The sequence below is a fragment of the Astatotilapia calliptera genome, chromosome 13 (assembly GCF_964374335.1).
Source record: "Astatotilapia calliptera chromosome 13, fAstCal68.1, whole genome shotgun sequence".
Taxonomy (NCBI): domain Eukaryota; kingdom Metazoa; phylum Chordata; class Actinopteri; order Cichliformes; family Cichlidae; genus Astatotilapia; species Astatotilapia calliptera.
The window spans coordinates 17,811,418-17,829,667 of NC_137434.1; the positions used below are offsets into that span (position 1 = coordinate 17,811,418).

General features: G+C 42.9%; 1 protein-coding gene across 3 annotated transcripts in view; it reads left to right on the top strand.

Annotated features, from left to right (window-relative positions):
* The window catches only part of dlg5a (discs, large homolog 5a (Drosophila)), a 38,210-nt gene that overhangs the window by 14,658 nt on the left and 5,302 nt on the right, over nt 1-18,250 (top strand). The window contains exons 5-26 of one of the 3 annotated variants that reach the window (XM_026189611.2): nt 344-527; nt 1,974-2,233; nt 2,352-2,664; nt 3,310-3,540; nt 3,930-4,114; nt 4,229-4,354; nt 5,452-5,584; nt 5,740-5,867; nt 5,957-6,132; nt 6,226-6,329; nt 7,805-7,897; nt 8,118-9,182; nt 9,637-9,757; nt 9,870-10,014; nt 10,587-10,720; nt 10,837-10,926; nt 11,497-11,665; nt 12,182-12,259; nt 13,325-13,487; nt 14,896-15,029; nt 15,881-16,045; nt 16,131-16,314. In XM_026189611.2, coding sequence (XP_026045396.2) covers nt 344-527; nt 1,974-2,233; nt 2,352-2,664; nt 3,310-3,540; nt 3,930-4,114; nt 4,229-4,354; nt 5,452-5,584; nt 5,740-5,867; nt 5,957-6,132; nt 6,226-6,329; nt 7,805-7,897; nt 8,118-9,182; nt 9,637-9,757; nt 9,870-10,014; nt 10,587-10,720; nt 10,837-10,926; nt 11,497-11,665; nt 12,182-12,259; nt 13,325-13,487; nt 14,896-15,029; nt 15,881-16,045; nt 16,131-16,314 — 4,381 coding nt within the window. The remainder of the gene's footprint in view (nt 1-343; nt 528-1,973; nt 2,234-2,351; nt 2,665-3,309; nt 3,541-3,929; nt 4,115-4,228; nt 4,355-5,451; nt 5,585-5,739; nt 5,868-5,956; nt 6,133-6,225; nt 6,330-7,804; nt 7,898-8,117; nt 9,183-9,636; nt 9,758-9,869; nt 10,015-10,586; nt 10,721-10,836; nt 10,927-11,496; nt 11,666-12,181; nt 12,260-13,324; nt 13,488-14,895; nt 15,030-15,880; nt 16,046-16,130; nt 16,315-18,250) is intronic. The other 2 variants (XM_026189612.2, XM_026189613.2) reach the window with 2 other exon arrangements.

Genomic DNA, 18,250 nt, shown 5'->3' on the forward strand with positions numbered 1-18,250 from the left:
GAGCACAGAGGCAGAACATGTGTTTCAATATTTTTATATTTTCCACACACCTAGATTACTAAGCAAGTAAATTAATATCATTAATGATTGTGTGCTTTTACCTAATACAATTTAACAATTCATTCACAACTTCTACTCTGAGTAAATATTTTTTATCAATTTTATTCTCAATCAGTTTGAACTTTGGTTGCAAATTTTAGATGATGTAGAATAAATAATATTTTAGTTTTACATTTTGCATGTACTTGCGTATCCTCTGTCTGTGTTTACCTAATCTAATCAAAGTTTGCTTTCTGCTCTGTATGTTTGCACGTCCATCTATGTTCACTCTTCCTCTTTTTAGCATGCTGCACAGCCGTGTCTTGGGCGACCAGACACAGCTGAAGGAAGAGATGGAAACACTCAGGAGGGACAATGCCCAACTTGTCCGGGAGCACAACCACCTAAAACAGAACTGTGAGGAGCTCAAACGACTGCACAGTCAAGACCAGAAAGAGTTGGCGGACCTTCGGCTGCAGCAACAGCAGGTATAACGCGGTCACAGACGCACCGCTGTTGCTGTCCAGATGTTATATAAGAGATTGAGTGACATGGCACAGATGGTGGGCCTGCATATATAAAACCGAACTGCTTTTTCATGTAAATATTTGTTCCTTTACTAAGGCACCACATATTTGTAATCTTTCTGAAAGCATGTGAGGCTGGTGTGCTCATGCGTGTGTTGCAAGGTGTGAGCGGCAGCTCTCCTAAAGGACAGTCATTGGTTGTGCGATTTGGGTGTACTGCTATAAACAGAAACTCAAGTGCAAGAGCACACACGTAAAGGCCACAGTGTGACCAAACCCGTGCTTGGTGCTGTTGTTGGCACGCACAGGATTGTACGCAGTGAATTAGTCACCAAGGGTCAGTTAACACAGTGTTCTACCTTAACATCCTGAGGCATTTAATGACAAATGTTTGTGCTAAATTACATGAGCTGTCCGTGCTCATAATGTGTTAATGTACAGTCAAAGTCTTTTTCCTGCACCAACACTATAATCATTCTCCCTAAACTCTACTGACCACACATGACTGTATCTTTTTTTTTTTTCCCCCTAAAAAAAAACCAGTGTATAAGAGAATGTGCACGTTGGAGATGGTGTTAGATGTGCTGGGAAAGCACGATTTCCCAGAAGTTCTTGCTTAGTGAGGAGACTATCTCAAAGTTGATAGTGATCAGATTTAAACAGGATTCAGTTCTTGCATTTCTAAGGGGCAGCCACAGATTTTTTATTTTTTATCTTTTTGATCGCACCTCATATATTTTGGGATGTCAGAAAGTCTTTCCTCTTGTGTTTTATGTACTGAATACTTTCTTCTAAGAGCACAAGGGGACAGTGACCCATATTGTGAAGTAGTGTCTTACACAGTACCCATGGGGACACTGCAGTAGTTGCAAGCACAGGGCAGCCAAGCAGAGGGAAATGCACACAGAGCATTTCTGAAAAGGGCACACACAGAAGAAAAGGGCTTGGCTTGGGCAAAGGGCACTCTGACCCAAACAACGTAACGATCACATTGGTGCATTTGCAGTGTGTGCTTTCGCAGAGGTCAATACAGCCTTCGGGTCACAGAAGCTCTTCTGGGAATCTGGAAGACTATATCAGCAAGACCTGCAGAAATGAAAGAGAATAAGTAGTGCAGTCTGAAGGGCGCACTCTGTGCTTAAAACAGTTAAAGACAAATGACTGACCAGCACAGTTAACTAAGTACGTAACTGCAGTCCTAGAAATAAACTTGCCCTTATAAAATCTGTTTTGTTTTTGTTTGGTTTTTTTGTTTGTTTTAAGTGGGCACAGATTATCTTGCACTTACACTCCTGTCCGCACATTAACGCCATCTGCTGCTAAGGTGGGGTACAACAAGTACATACAGGTTTGTGGTATTAACATTTTGACCAACGCTAATTGCTTTGTATGCATTTTTGTTACCAGGTAATGAGCGAGAAGGGCTCATCAGAGGTATTAAATAAGCTGTACGACACTGCTATAGAGAAGTTGGAGGCTGTAAAGAAGGAGTATGATTCCCTGAGCAAGCGTTACAGTGAGAAGGTAGCTAACCACAACACAGACCTGAGCCGCCTGGAGCAAGCGGAGGAGGAGAACCGGAGGCTGCAGAAGCAGATGGATGCGTTGCTCAAACAGCGAGACTCAGCTATGCACTACCAGCAGCAGTACTCTACCTCAATGAGGAGGTGAAAGCATCATTACGTGACACAAAAAAGACACAAAAGGGTTCAATTAAATTGTCTGTTTGAGTCAAAGTAGGGTTAGTGCTGTACTCAGACTACATGCATTTCTCCCCTCTTCCAGGTTTGATTCAGTGCAGCAGGAGCTGAACAAGTCCTCAGCTCAGAACAAGGAGCTGCAGAGAGAGATGGAGCGGCTGCAGTCAGAGGTGACGCGCTACAAGAACTTGCAGCTGAAGTCGGCCAAGGACTGCGAGAAGTACAAGGAGGAGAGGGACTCTGTGTTTAATGAATATCGCCTCATCATGAGTGAAAGGGACCAGGTGATCAAGGAGGTGGACAAGTTGCAAACTGAACTGGAGGCAGCTGAGGCTCGACTGAAAAACACTTCATCAGAGAGGGTGGTGGCCAGTGAAGAGTTGGAGGCTCTCAGACAGGTATCGGGCTTTAAAACACGTTAAAACAACAGCATATCTTCAGGTGTATATGTCTTTTATAACTGATAGACTTCAGGACAAGAAAATTGGCACTGAATATGACCTGCTTAAAGAAACATGCCAAATCCATCAAAGAATTTGACTTGTAGTAGTCATTTTAAAAAAAACAACCCAAAAAACTGAAAGGAGCATTGGCTGTCATGGTAAAGCTGAAGCCAGCAACCATCTAGTGTAGCTTAAAGCCTGGAGTGGGGGAAACATTTAGCCAAGCTGCTTCCAAGGCTAACAAAATGCAACTGGTTTCTTATTGCAATACTGAAGGTCTTGGGTTTACTATTTGATTTTTTTTTTTTTTGAGATCATTTTGTTTTTCTAAATAAAACCGAATTGACTCTACTTTCACCATAACCTTCAAAATCTATAAATCTGCACATCTGCGTCATCGGTTGATCACTAGACACCTTCTCAAACTGTACACACGAATGGTTCTGCTTCTTTTTGGAGGATATTTCTGAACACTGCAAAAGGATTTGAAGCTAGTATCAGATCACTCTGCATTAGACCCCCAACAATATTTTCACATCACATTAATGACTCACTGTGCTGAGATGCCCTCATTCTATTTTGCCTTTTGTTCTGGGATAGGAGTTGAACTCGTCACTGGTGGACCGTGACAGGGCCATCTGCGAGAGGAATGAGCTGCTGGAGAAGTATTGCCATGAGGTGAAGGACAAAGCTGAGGCCCAGAAGGAGTTGAGCCAGGCCTGCAAGGACATCGAGACGGTCCGGGAGGAGAGGGATGTGGCCCGCAAGGAGAGAACAGAGGCCATCATTCAAAGGGATCAGCTGCTCAGAGAATACTATCAAGCCAGACAAGTAAATGTCACTGCTCTTTCATAAAATCTCAGGAAGCGTCTGTTGACGTCTTTGTTGTGGTGTCCTCTTTATAGCATATACTATCACTGGTGTAGCCTGTGAACCAATTTCCCAACTTGTTTTTTTTCTTCAAAAGGTAGCCAAGCACTTATATCTAGCCCTTTCTTCCTAGATCCATGATATGTAATTCAGTATAAACCAAAATGTATGATTAAAAAGCATGTCTTTCTACCCACTAAGCAGCCATTTAAATAGTCCTTGTGCAGGGTTATATACATGAAAAGTACTTGGTTTGTTGTATGGGACTATTGTTTAGAATGCTTAAGATGAAAAACGAGACGTAGTGTGTTATAAAATTAATCTTTTTCATGTACTCTTAATGTTCTTAGAAACAAGACTCTGCCACCTTGGACATGGAACGAGCCAATAAGGAGATCGAGATGCTAAGGAAACAGTATGAAGCGATGTCCCAGGAGCTGAAGGAGGCCACACAGGAAGCTGAGGTGGCCAAATGTCGAAGGGATTGGGCCTTCCAGGAGAGAGACAAAATAGTGGCGGAGAGGGAAAGCATAAGGTCAGTGCGTTTATGGGTTTTTAAAAGACTTTTAGCAAAGCTGAGAGGGTCTGTAGTTGATCTCCCTCTCCAATAAACTAATTACTCACAATCTCCCTTCTCTCCTTTCTGTAGGACTCTGTGTGACAACCTGCGGCGAGAAAGGGACCGGGCAGTCAGCGATCTGGCTGATGCCCTGCGTAATTTGGATGATATGAGAAAACAGAAGAATGACACATTGCGAGAACTTAAAGAACTAAAGTGAGTCTTCACCGTGGTTTTAAAGCTGCTGTCAGCTCTGAAGTCTCTTGTTTGACTCCCTCACTGCATGATATTTCCACATTTCCAACTTTATTCTCCATTTGTTTCATAAAAGCTGAATCCCAATAAAGACTCATAAGGAATAAGTGGAAAGGTCTTCTGCATTTCAGCAAGTGCAAACAACATGGCCTCTACTCACTCAGCTGTGTGTGTTGTGCTGTCTCTGTAAGCTGTTGTAGTCAGTGTGTGGCTTGGCTGGGCATAAGCTATGACATTCAGCCTTTGGAGACATGGTGTAGTGCAGTTGTGTTTCTGGCAACATTTCCACACACCCAGATTAAAGTGTAATCCCGCAAAGTGTCAGTGTTTTGAACACACACATTTTGTCTCGCTGTCTTCAAGGCCCTTCATGTGACTGTGTTTAGAATGCATGTAGAGGCTCCCTCTGCTGGCGAAAGTGTGTATGACAACCATTATGTGTCAGGTCCCTGCACGAGGGTTGCGATTTCCAGGCTGGAGGGTAGATTCTGGGGAAAGTCGAGTCTCTTTCCCCATCTACTAATTTAATCCTAACATTATCTAACTATAACCACTTGTAATGTATGGTGCTTGTATCCAATTATTATCAAACTAGTAATCTAACATTTTCCCTATATAGAGTATGCACCATACAGTGACTTTGAGTTTCTTCCTCTATCCTCATCAGAGACTGATGTACAATTGGGGTTTTAATGTCACTGCAACCCTTAAGGCATGCCTCAGTAGGACACCATATATCTTGCTGACAGTGTGGCATTGTGTGCAATCTACTTTTAGATTTTTTTTTTTTTTTCTGGGAATAAATTTAAATTGAACTCGTTGGACCTCTAAATGGAAAGTGTTCGTAAGAATGAGAGCACGTCAGATGTTTTGAAACAAAGCTCGAGACTGACACGAAGATTAAAATATGTAAAATTCTGCGCAATCTGTAGATGCAGCTCCCTTTTGATCCAGGCCGTATTTTTTTTTCTTTCCCTGCTCTTTCTTTTTCTCTCTGCCCATCCTTCCTCAAGTGACTAACCTTTGACTCTGTGTGTGTTATGTCTGCCTTTGTTAAGGGAGAAGATGGAAAGCCAGCTGGACAAGGAGGCGCGGTTCTGTCAGTTAATGGCCCACAGCTCTCATGACTCGGCCATTGACACAGACTCCCTGGAGTGGGAGACGGAGGTGGTGGAGTTTGAGAAGGACAGGGTAAGAGTAGTGGTCAGGTCTTATTGCTGAGATTGAATTGGTCACATGCTAATCTCCTGAGAGCCAGCAGACCCCTAAGATCTGTCAAAACATGATGGCATTAAAATGGGTTTTTCAGAATGAGCCAAGTGACACTTATGTTATTGGCTTCACAGGATGACATGGATTTGAAGGCGCTTGGGTTTGATATTGCAGAGGGGGTAAATGATCCATATTTACCTGGAGATTGTGGCATTTTTGTTACACGGGTGGACAAAGGAAGTATCGCAGATGGAAGGTTAAGGTATGAGCTGCCTCAAGAAAAGATCTGTTTATGTGGCTTTATTAATGCTTTATTAAATACCTCACCCTTTGTTCTCTCATGTTTTTTAGAGTGAATGATTGGCTATTGAAGATTAATGACATCGACCTGACCAATAAGGACAGGAAGCAGGTGGTGAAGGCTGTTCTTAATGGCGGAGGACTGATCAATATGGTGGTACGAAGGAGGAAGTCTCTAGGAGGAAGGCTGGTCACTCCTGTCCATATAAACCTTATGGGACACAAAGGTATACTACTGTCTCTATAAATGGATTGAAATATTTATATAGATGTCTGCATTTTCCTTGTTCATCAACCTCTTTTTGTCTTTTGTATCTTAGACAGTGGCATTGGTCTGGAAAGTGGAGTGTTTGTCACTGCCATTGTCCAGGGAAGTCCAGCAGCGAGGGAGGGCTCTCTCACAGTTGGAGACAGACTCATTGCTGTGAGTTAGTTTCAGCTTCTATGAAATCCCCTCTCTCTATTTTTTTTGATACTCTCTTCCTGTATGTCTGGCACACTGCAGTTCACAGAGGTTTCTTTGGGTTTCTAATCCAGCCCTTGATCCATTTCAGTATCCACACTCCAAAAGTAGATAAGGTGGGATTTGGCTGAGGGTGTGAAGTGGAAGGAGGGAAGTCTCCTCTTCTGATTAAATCCTCAAAATCTTGGAGCTCTGCAGTGGTAGGTGGAGCTGTCTCCAAGCACATAGCTGCAGTATACTCACCCCAGAGGGGAACTGAAGAGAGACGTGTCAGAAATCCTTCTTTTTAAAGGAGATGGAAACGCGGCCTTGTATTTAGTGCTAATCTTCCAGCAGCAGCAGAATTCTTAGGTCCCTGGTTTGTTTAGAATCATGAAACATGTGCATCACCTTTAAAGGACTTAACGCACGTAAAATCTGCGCAAATATTTAGTGGGTTAAAAATATTTTCTTAATGCACCTCTTCACTTTGACCATGTCGTATAACTAGATAAATCTGCAGTATGATTTTTAAATTTTTGAATCCGAATATACAGATCTGACCAATCAGACCACTCTATTTGGCAACAAGTCTAGCACTTTAATAACACAATTTTACTTCAGACACAGAGCAAGTCACCGCTCCGGGACAATCGGCTCTCTGAAATTATTTCTCTGCCTCCTCAGATGTGTTCCCAACTCTTCTAACAAGAGTTCAAATTGCCCCACTGACATCCAGAAATATGCATGAAAGTGGTCCGTTACAACACGATTGGCTCATGTTTCTCACCTTGGTGATTCTTTGGCTCTTTGTGGCCATGAGCAACTTTGATGTTACAGAATTCCCATATAGATTTGACTACCTTGTCTCCCTTTTTATATAATCTCTTTAGCATGACTTAATAAATGCATAGTTGCATTTGCAAAAAAAGAGAACAGCGTGCTGAACTGGAGGTGAAATAAGTACAAAATGCAAATGAATGCCCGCTACTGAACCCTAAAGATCAGAAGTGAAGGTTTCTTTCCCCTGCTTGTTCTAGGTTCAGGCATGATGTTCTTTCAGGACATAATTTATGTTAAATCTCAGCTGTAATAAAGTACGTAGTTTGCTCTTCAGTATCTTTGACCTTGTTTGTGTTTTGGAGAATCCTCTCAGGTCACGTCTGTTCTAAAGGAATGTGCAGACTGCAGTGTGAGGGGTTGTTGAGACTGAAATGTATTGGCCTAGATTTCTTGTGTCATATGCTACTGCGGTGGGAAAACCACATCTCGGAGCCTGGGAATCTCATGTTTAGGAGATTTGTCACCTGTATGTGTTTGTAGATGTGTATCTGTTATAGTGATACTGCTACCCAAGATGTACAAATGCATCGGGGGAATATCAGGAAAGACAAGTGTGCATTGCTTTTGTGTTGAAGGACCTGCTTTTATTTCCAGTGTTTTTCCCCATTCTGCAGATAAACGGAATCGCTCTGGATAACAAGTCTGTGACAGAGTGTGAGGCTTTGCTGCGTAGCTGCAGGGACTCTCTCAGCCTCTCTCTTATGAAGGTGGGCCAGTATTCATCTCACTCTGTGAACTCTGAGAGCCTGACTGAAAGTTTTTAAAAGATTTCCTTTCTACTGCTGTCCGTCCTACATAGCAGGTTTTCAACAGTGTGGTTTGTGAGAACTGAGAAAACGGACTCATTTTGTTTGTCAGTGTATTCTTTTAAAAAACGAAAGTATGTTTATCAGGTGTGGTTAATCGCTTCCATTGCTCTCTCTACAGTTTTTCCCTCACAGCACATCAGGCCAGAACATTTTTGAGAGTCTGCGCGAGTCATCAGAGAAGTCAAACGGGCGCATTCACCTGTCGGAGATTCACTCCCGGAACAGTCGGAATCTCAAACATAACAGCTCGACACAGACGGACATTTTCTGCCCAGATGTTGGAAGCGCTAGCACAGGCAGCATTTCTGGGGAGAGGAGAAAGGTCAGAGGTGAATCTGATGACATGTATGGTGACATCAGCAGGCCCTTCTCCACAGGATCCCTCCATGCCACCAGCCTTCGGCCATCTTCAGACTTGGGAAATGGCCGGTATGGGCCCAGTGCTTTCCAAGAGTGCTGTCCCTACACGAAAGCGCCTTCCTCTTTGCCCTTTGAGCCAGTTTCACCTGCAGACTGCATCACCATGGATGCAGCCATGGAGAAGAAGCACAGTGGCGGCACATGGCCAAAAATGATAGTGGGAAGTATGTCGGTCGCTCCAGATACTAGAGACACTAGTCCAGTCTCTGCAGCCACCCAACTCTCCATCTACAAATCACCCAAGCAGAGGAAGTCCATCTTTGACCCAGACACTTTCAAACGCCCTGAAACACCTTCCACTAAGATGGAGTACATGGCAGCCAATCAGACTGCAGCAGTGGCTGCTGCTGCTGCTGCAGCAGCTTCTCACTCTCCACAACCTTCAAAGACAGAGTCCCTCTCCTCCTCATCAACCCCTACCCCAACTCCCCCAACCCCACCCACTCGCAGCGACTCCTTCAAATTCAAACACAAACATCAAAGCAGCTCTGCCTCTGACTGCACAATCACCTCTGACGGCAAGGGAGAGGCTGCCATCTCCATGGCAGCAGGCGAGTGCAGAGACAGGAGTGAGCGAGAAAGGGACAGGAACGGAAACCACTATTTTGTGGAAGGCAAGGTCCTCACCTCACGGAAGTCTTGTGATGAGGACATTGGTCGTACCAGAGGGGAGGAGCCAGAGGTGAAGAGGCCGCGCCCTAAATCTGCCCCTGCCCTTCGACGTAGGATGACCCCTCAGACCATTACTCTTCCCACCTTCCAAGTGAGTTGAGGGGCTCAGAGGTGCAAAAGTGCATTTAGTTTGAGTCACATTTGTTTTTGCTTTTCCCATAAAATATTATTTTGCTTTCACCCTCAGTCAAACTGGGGTAGTTTTGATTAGAAGCCTCTGTAATGCAGAGAATATGATGTATTTGAGGGAAAATTCAAAATGGGACCTTTCAAATCATCCCGGTGGGCCAAAGCTTCCATTTTATAATAGAATTTACAGCCCAGACAGAGTAAAGCCTCTGGGATTTGCCTCTTGCCAGTCTGTCGGAGTGATTGATGCCTTGCACCCCGTGCACAAGCTGAGTCAGAATCGAGTGCTCAAATACCATACCTGGAGAATGCATTAAGGATAAATGTTATTTTCAGTGTTAGGAGATGTTCAGGTTGTCATTCTTGCCATATGGTACTTGCCCCACTGTTTAATTTTTAACTGTCATTAATCACAGAGCTACTCTAATGATGAGCATTCACCAGAGCCCAGGGACATGCTGCGTTCCTCCCCCAGCCGCTCTCATAGACACAGTGTCGGCTTTGTCCCCACAGTCTACGGTGGATCCCTACCTCCGAGTAAGTTTGCAGACTGCTGAAGCATAGGTCGGTCCCTATGTGCTCTCAGGATAATCACAGATTCCAGCGTCTATAAAATGGTCGTGTGTGTGTGAATGTGTGTAATTGGCAGATTCCACCCACCGTGGACTGTCACCTTGCCCCGCTGTGACGGCCGTGATGAGGAATCCAGTGTACACTGTGCGCAGTCACCGTGTTCATACCAGCAACTGTCCATCTGTCGCATCCCAGATATGCCACCAGCACACCCACACCAGGTTATAGCCTTTAAATGCCCACAGTTTCCTTGAACCCAGCTTTAAAACTGACGGTTTATCTTCAGGCTACTTTAACTGGAAGTTTAGTGTTTTGTAATGACTAATGATTTAAAATTATCCAGTTCCCCAAGGCAAACTGACAGTTATTTTACATACCTGCTGTTGCTTTGCCTTAATATCGAGATGTTGCAATTTAGCCCAGCCACTCACACAGTTTTCAAAGTTTTGTCATATACAGTAAAAAAACATGCTTCTCTGTACAAAAAAACAAACACATAAACTAAATAAATAGTTTATCAATTATTCTATTATTAAAAACATTAGAAATACAGTAGAAATAATAAGATTTATACATATGATATAACATTGAGTGTGCACTTGTGTGTCTGCAAAACTGAAGTAGTCCAAAAGGTAATAAACTCCTGTCAAGTGTTAGAACTTTAAAGGCAGTGGGGAACAGAGTTCTTTAGTCTACAGGTCTGAGTAAATTTGTAAAAATCAGCCTAAATAATTAAAAAAGAATCTGTGTTCAGTTATGATGGTCTCAAAGCTTGTTTTCTTTCCCTGTGCAGCCCACAACACCAGGGTCGTCTGAGCCTGGACCTGAGCCAGCAGAAACGCTCAAATGACTTCTCCGAATCCTCATCATCACGCAGCAGCAGAGCTTCACACGGTACAAACTCACTGCCATCCAGTGCACGGCTCGGTCAGTCTGACACGCACGCACGCACGCACATGCACACACCAGCAGTCCCAAAGCTCAACACCACTTTTTCTATTTGCATTCATTTTCGTGTCTTATCCTTCTCATGCTTCTGACAGGTTCTTCCAATAATGTTCACTACCGCACAGAGAGGATCAAAATCCCCTCTACTCCCCGCTACCCGCGCTCCATGCTGGGCTCAGACAGAGGTACTGTGCCTGCTGGTAAAATACAGTCAACACATCAAATGATTGTTAAAATATGACTATTGAAGTCTCTCAGATCAAACTCTGAGGGGGCAGAATTCCAGACTTTTTATTTTATTTATTTTGTTTGTTTGTATTTTTTTCAATGTCTGCTTTACTATTGTTGAGCTTGGTTAGTTCAGTGTTTTTTATAGAGGTTTAAACTAAGGTTAAACTGCCTAAGCAGAAAAATCTTTACCAGTTTGTGATAAGCAAACCAGTAAGTGGTTTGCTTATCACCTCTGGGTTCATGTGGATCAGTAGTCAAATTGTGTTAAGACACAAGAATAACATCTAGATCTAAGTGATTAATCCAAACACTCCTCAGGTTGCTAGAATAATTTTTCTTCTGATTCAAAATGTCAAACTAACATTTGCATGAGGCAAATAAAAAAATAAAGATTTGAGGAGAAAATTTAGGTTTTTAATGATCTTTTCTGGGAGGGAAAATGTTATGAAGTTGAAGTTTTCATATTTCAGTGTGTATTTTAGGAATGTCCTTATTCTTTTCTGCTCCTCTTTACCTAAACCCAGGCTCCCTCTCGCATTCCGAGTGTAGCAGTCCCAGCCTCATCACGCCTCCACAATCACCACTCAATCTGGAGACTTCCTCATTTGCCAGCAGCCAATCACAAGGATCCATTTCTACTTTACCTCGGATCTCAGTCAGCCCTGTGCCAATAGGGGAGCGCAGGAAAGACAGGTATGATGTAGAGAACTATTCCCACATTAAAAAGAAAATTAAATTAAAGGGAACATAGAAGATGCTAACTGTGTGTGACCATCTTGTTGAGAGATTTTTTTGCAGCGTCTGCTATCGGACTGAGATGCTGCAAAAATTTCCCTCCGAATGGTGTAGTTGTTGGCTGGATGATGATTAGAAGCTGGTACTATATAGCCTGTGTCTGCCCTCAAGGATCCTCCTAGGCTATTTCAAAAGGTGTTGCTAGGCAACAGGTCCATCATGGTCAGTTGTGCAATCCCCCCCATTGAAATTCAGATTGAAATCCTATTAAAACTCCATATGGTAATATGGTTTGCTGTTTTTCAAAAAAGCAGTTTTTTTTAATGTTTTGTTGGAATCTTCTATCTTTTAACTTTCCTGCCACATATTTTATAACCAACACCACTCTTTTACATGTTACTATCTCTGTATGATATCTGTCTTCCATTTTCCTCTTTATCTTCCTCTTGCCTCTCTGCAACCCTCCACTTCCAGATCTCTTTACCGTAATCGCTCTTTTCTAAGGATTCCTCTGGCTGCAAGGCCGAGGTTCTCCTCTCTCAGGAGCCTCAGGTTTGTTCCTTCTCACAGTGATACAAACAAGGATATGCCCCCCCCCCCTTCCCCCAGCCTTCTCCCCAGCCCATGTTGTCAACATGTAATAGTTGGATAGAGAAAAAGGAGGACCAGAAAGGCTTGTGAGGTTTATGTGGACTATATGGAATGCAAAAAGAGGTTTTTATTTATTTATTTTTTTTATACTTTTTTTTTAACCCACCCCAAGAGTTGTGTAATTTTGAGACAGATGGTTGTTTGCATGCAGCAGTGTGATTTGTGCCTGAGGACACAGAACTCTTGATTAGATACACTTTCAACTTCAAAGGTTTGGTGTTGTTTATGTGCCCCGCCCATATCTCTCTCCATGTCAGAAAGCCATTTGAATCTAGCAGGGTGCATGTAGCATCCGTGCTCTATGATAACACCATAGTCACTATGCATGTGTGCACTGCTGGTTTTTAAGCCAAGTCACCCTTTAGTCTGCAGTATGTATGTTATGCACTGGTATCATTATTATTCAGCCTCAAGCTTCTAGATCATGATCTTTTTGTTTGTTTTTGTACCGCACCACTCTCTTTACCCTGGTCTCTGGCTGCTAATCCACTCCCTCTTATCTACCTACATGAAACTGTAACCCATATCCAAAGCCACCTTGTTATGAAGACCCACAAAATTCATGCAAATCTTCTTCATGTGAAAGGATTTCACATGGCTGTGATTTCACTTTTGTGCACATTGTCTCTGTAAAGCTGCGGTTTCTTCTATAGGACGGTCACAATGTGGCACTCTGCAGAGATGATCCACTACATACCTGTGGGTGGGGGGTGGTATTGAAGCTTGGTGTTAAATATTCTTAAATTTGAAGATAAGCTTTTTATTCATAACTTATTTAGAATTTGAACCAGATGTAATTTTGTGTAACTTAAGGAAAAGCCCAGTCAGGAAGTAACTCCCCAGATCTGTAAGGAAACATATTACCCTCACTACCTTGTACTCCTGTGTGGTGACCTACTTATAACTGCATTTATGTGATTCTGTTCATTCATGTATATATATTTTTTTCCTCTTTTCCCCCATTAGGCCATACCTGGAGGAACCCCGCAATGTCATTGTGCACAAAGGTGCAGAGCCTCTGGGCATCTCCATTGTCAGTGGGGAGAACGGAGGAATCTTTGTGTCTAAAGTCACTGGAGGTAGCATCGCCCACCAGGCAGGACTGGAGTATGGAGACCAATTACTGGAGGTATGAACAACCTACTGTTGGTCAAAAAGGTTACATACCTTCAAGCAACATAAATAAGAGTTTACTGGCAGATGCCTGCAAAATAGAAACACAGTAATACAGATGCCACAAATATATTCAGTCTTCAAAGGCACAGTCATTTTGCTGCCTACCATACATTTATTCTGTTTGGCTTCACTTCCTGGAGGACTGTATTCATTAGTGCTGAAGCTGTTCCCAGTATTTTAATACTTGCTGAAATGCCTTTTTCTTTTTTCCCTCTACACAAGTAAAATAACTGCACAAGCTGTCACATCAATTGTGAGTTTACTGTAGCTGTAGATGATGCACAGTTTAGGTAGTAAAAAAGAGAAACACTTAGTAGGAATGTTTTTGAAGTGAAGAAATATACCCCCACTGCGTTTGCAGAAATTTAGCTGCGTGTTCCATAATTTTGATTTATTTCACCATCACATAAAGTAGTGGAGCCTTTAACAGTGCTTCGGCTTGTCGCTTCCCTTTAAGTAAGAGCCACAGCGTCTGGGCTGCTCCAGTATAACGTGCCCTCTTCACATTTTTACAGGCATGCAACAGCATATGAGTGAGTCCAAAAAATATCTTTTTTTTTTTTTTCTTTTTTTTTTTAAGCATATCTGTTTCGAAGCAAGATATTAATAGATATGTCACCGATATATTTATTATTAGTTGTTGAAGCTCAGTAAAAATGAAAGCAGATGCCTCCTTGATCTGGAGCTCTGACTATTATAATGTATTTTAAGGGCTGAGGTGCATGCATTCAGCTCTACATTCATGCATATGTACACTCTTCCTTTTTAATGACTAGTCAGCTCTCATAACTACTTTCTTCACCAATTGCTGCAAATAACTGAAAGCATAGGTGTCAAACATAAGGCTTGGAGGCCAGAATCGGCCAGGCAAAGATTCCAATCTGGCCCACTGGATGGCTTTGGAACAAGTAAAGGAAGGCATCTTGCATCTAAATTTTGGACTTTTAACTGTATTTTCATAGGTTTTATAGCAGTTCCTAGTGATAAAGACACCCCCCCCCCCCATTCTCATTTATACAACACAAAGTAATTAACTAATATATAAACAAATTAAATAATTTTTTTTAATGTTAGTGAACTTTTCTGTCTACTCTAGAAATTTGTCTGTAATTTTACGTATTGATTCTTAAATTGTAAAAAATAATTCTACAGCAACATTTCTTTATCATGTAGATAAACAGAGGTACTTCTTTTTCTTCGTTTCACTTGTCCTCCCCACTTCACATCAAAGCTATATGTGGCCCACAATTTAGAATGAGTTTGACATCCGTGACTTAAAGCATTTAATAGACTGATAATAGAATATATTCCCGTGTCTTCCTTCATTCCCTGTCCTAATCACACTTTTCTCACTTTATCAGTACAATGGCATCAACTTGCGGAACGCTACTGAGCAGCAAGCTCGTCTCATCATTGGCCAGCAGTGCGACACCATCACCATTATGGCACAGTACAACCCACACATGTACCAGCTGGGCAACCACTCTCGCTCGAGGTAATGTGGCGTTAGTGTAGGGTTAGTTTTTATCGGAATCTCAGCTGTTTCATTTGGCTAATTTTTAAATCGGTTCCAGCTGCATTTTAAATACACTGTGGCAGTGAGGCCAGGTGTTACATCTTATTGACTTGCACTTTTCTAGCTGAGTATACATAAAGTAATATCTGAAACAGCACTTGATCACCCAGGTGAAAAGATTAACTTTGTAGCTGTTTGTCTTTAAATATTAGAAATGTGCACAGAGTCAGACCAACACAAAAGGTTTTAGGCTCATTTCAGCATTGACTGTATCTTTTTTTTTTTTTTAATAAGATCCTGACACATTAAAGTGGACCTATTATGCTTTTCCTTATATTCTGCCATGTATATAATGAAGTTTCAAATAATGAAGCAGTGTAGGTACAAGCTAAAAGCTCGGGGTTCATATTGCCCTTCTATTCTTTTTTTTTTTTTTTTTAAATTGTAATAGGTCAGCTTTAAAGCATCTCCACATATGCAGAATATAGCAAAAAAAATACTAATACCTAAAATGATTCATCTGTTAGCCTGATGCTTTTCTATTATTTAAATTCTTGTGATCTTTCACCAGTTCTTAACGAGAGAAAACGCACAATATAAAGCAAGGAACAAAGTTACAAAGTCTGAGTCACTCTAATTAAAATTAATGCACTTGGCCAGTTTGCACTGGGTCCAATAAAAGTTGGTGTTAATCTAAATTTGGACTTTTTTGATACTTGGATTGGCTACAGAATACGTTCAGGTCAAATAAAACATTTGTGACATTTATGAAGCGCATCAATCATAACTCCCTTTTTAATGCAATCAGTGTAACCTATTTTGCACTGCAGCTCCCGTCTGGAGCCGGTCAGTACTCAGCCAACTCCGCAGGGCAGTGGGGCCGCTACACCTGACAATCACTCCACCATCGATACACTCAGTGAACAGGACGAGGGCACACTCACTCCCTCCTCCAAGCAGACTACGCCCACTACCAGCCCTCACAATTTTATCAGGTACACATGTAGGCAAAGATGGGAAGACAATTACACACACAATTACACTTCATTATCTCTGTAACTGACTCTTGTTGCCCTCCAGGATGCCGTCTGAGGGGGGCAGGAAAGCGGGTGAGCCGCGGCTCGTAACAGTACGCAGGCCTGGGGTGGAAGTAGGGGTCACACTCTGTGGAGGAAACCTGAGGGGTGTCTACATAGAGAGTCTGGATGAGGACAGTCCAGCTCGAGGTCCCGATGGGCTGCTTCCTGGGGACCTCATCCTGGAGGTAGGGACATATACTGTAACCCTACCCCACATTCACAAACAGACACATGGAATTTTATAATGGACCTGGATAGATTTCATACAGTATATTCATATTCAGTCGGATGGGTAACTGGAAAGATCAGTCATTTTAAATTTGTCATTTTTGCATGAATATTGTATTAGTAACTAGTAAAAGCCTCATTCATGTTTTGTTCTGTAGATGCAGTGTTTCCCTAAACGCCTCACTAAGACAGACACGTGATGTTACTGTCTTGAGAGGAGACATGTGATCTGACCTCGATAAACCCAACTACCAGCTATACACTACATGTCTGAGCAGGACAAGTTTGCTAACTGCCTATAGGTGTGCAAACCCAGTCATGTTGGCAATTAAATGTAATTGTCTGCAAAATGGTCCTCCAGCTGTTTCTGTTTAGTTCCACTTACTATTGTTGCCCATGTCCCAACCTCTTTTAGACATGCTGATGCCATCAAATTCATTGTATTCTATTGTGGAGAAAAAAAAAATATGGGTGCATGAGATTTGCAAACCGTTGCATTCTGTTTTTATTAACATTTTACACAGGGACTTTTTTGGGAATTGGGTTTATATGCTCTTTTTGTAGTGGTTTTGTTTGTTTTTTTTTCCTGCACATTTCCCACAGTTTGATAATCTGATCATAGCAGCATGGCTGCAATTTACCGTAATTGCCTGCCGTTCAGGTGGTTTGTGGTTGTGAAAGTGTCATGCAAAACTTTCATTCAAGATATGAGAGAACTGATCATCCAAATGAAATCATACCTGAAACAGCATTTTCAAACATAAAGATGTGTCCTTGTTTCCTATAGATAAACGGTAAAAATATTTAGGTGTAATACCAGCCACAATACTAATTTGTTGTTTTGCTGTGTCTTGTAACTTTTTGTGCTATTGTTTCTTAAAACAATAGGGGGTGGTGGTCCCCATCTTTAAGAAGGGGGACCGGAGAGTGTGTTCCAACTACAGGGGATCACACTCCTCAGCCTCCCTGGGAAAGTCTATGCCAGGGTGCTGGAAAGGAGAGTTCGTCCGCTAGTCGAACCTCGGATACAGGAGGAACAATGCGGTTTTCGTCCTGGTCGCGGAACACTGGACCAGCTCTTTATCCTCTCCAGGATACTTGAGGGTGCATGGGAGTTTGCCCAACCAGTCTACATGTGTTTTGTGGACTTGGAGAAGGCATTCGACCGTGTCCCTCGGGGTGTCCTGTGGGAGGTGTTGCGGGAGTATGGGGTGTCTGGCCCATTGCTACGGGCCATTCGATCCCTATACAACTGTTGCAAGAGCTTGGTTCGCATTGCCGGCAATAAGTCGGACTCGTTCCCGGTGGGTGATGGGCTCCGCCAGGGCTGCCCTTTGTCTCCGGTTCTGTTCATAATTTTTATGGACAGGATTTCTAGGCGCAGCCAAGTGGCGGAGGGCTTTCGCTTTGGTGGCCTCAGAATCTCATCTCTGATTTTTGCAGATGATGTGGTTCTGTTGGCTTCATCGGGTGAGGGCCTCCAGCTCGCACTGGAACGGTTCGCAGCCGAGTGTGAAGCAGCGGGAATGAGGATCAGCACCTCCAAATCTGAGGCCATGGTTCTCAGCCGGAAAAGGGTGGAGTGCCCACTCCGGGTCGGGGATGAGTTCCTGCCCCAAGTGGAGGAGTTCAAGTATCTCGGGGTCTTGTTCGCGAGTGATGGGAGAAGGGAGCCGGAGATCGACAGACGGATTGGGGCTGCAGCTGCAGTAATGCGGACGCTGCACCGGTCCGTCGTGGTGAAGAGGGAGCTGAGTGTAAAAGCGAAGCTCTCAATTTACCGGTCGATCTACGTCCCTACCCTCACCTATGGCCACGAGCTGTGGGTAGTGACCGAAAGAACGAGATCGCGGATACAAGCGGCAGAAATGAGCTTCCTCCGAAGGGTGGCTG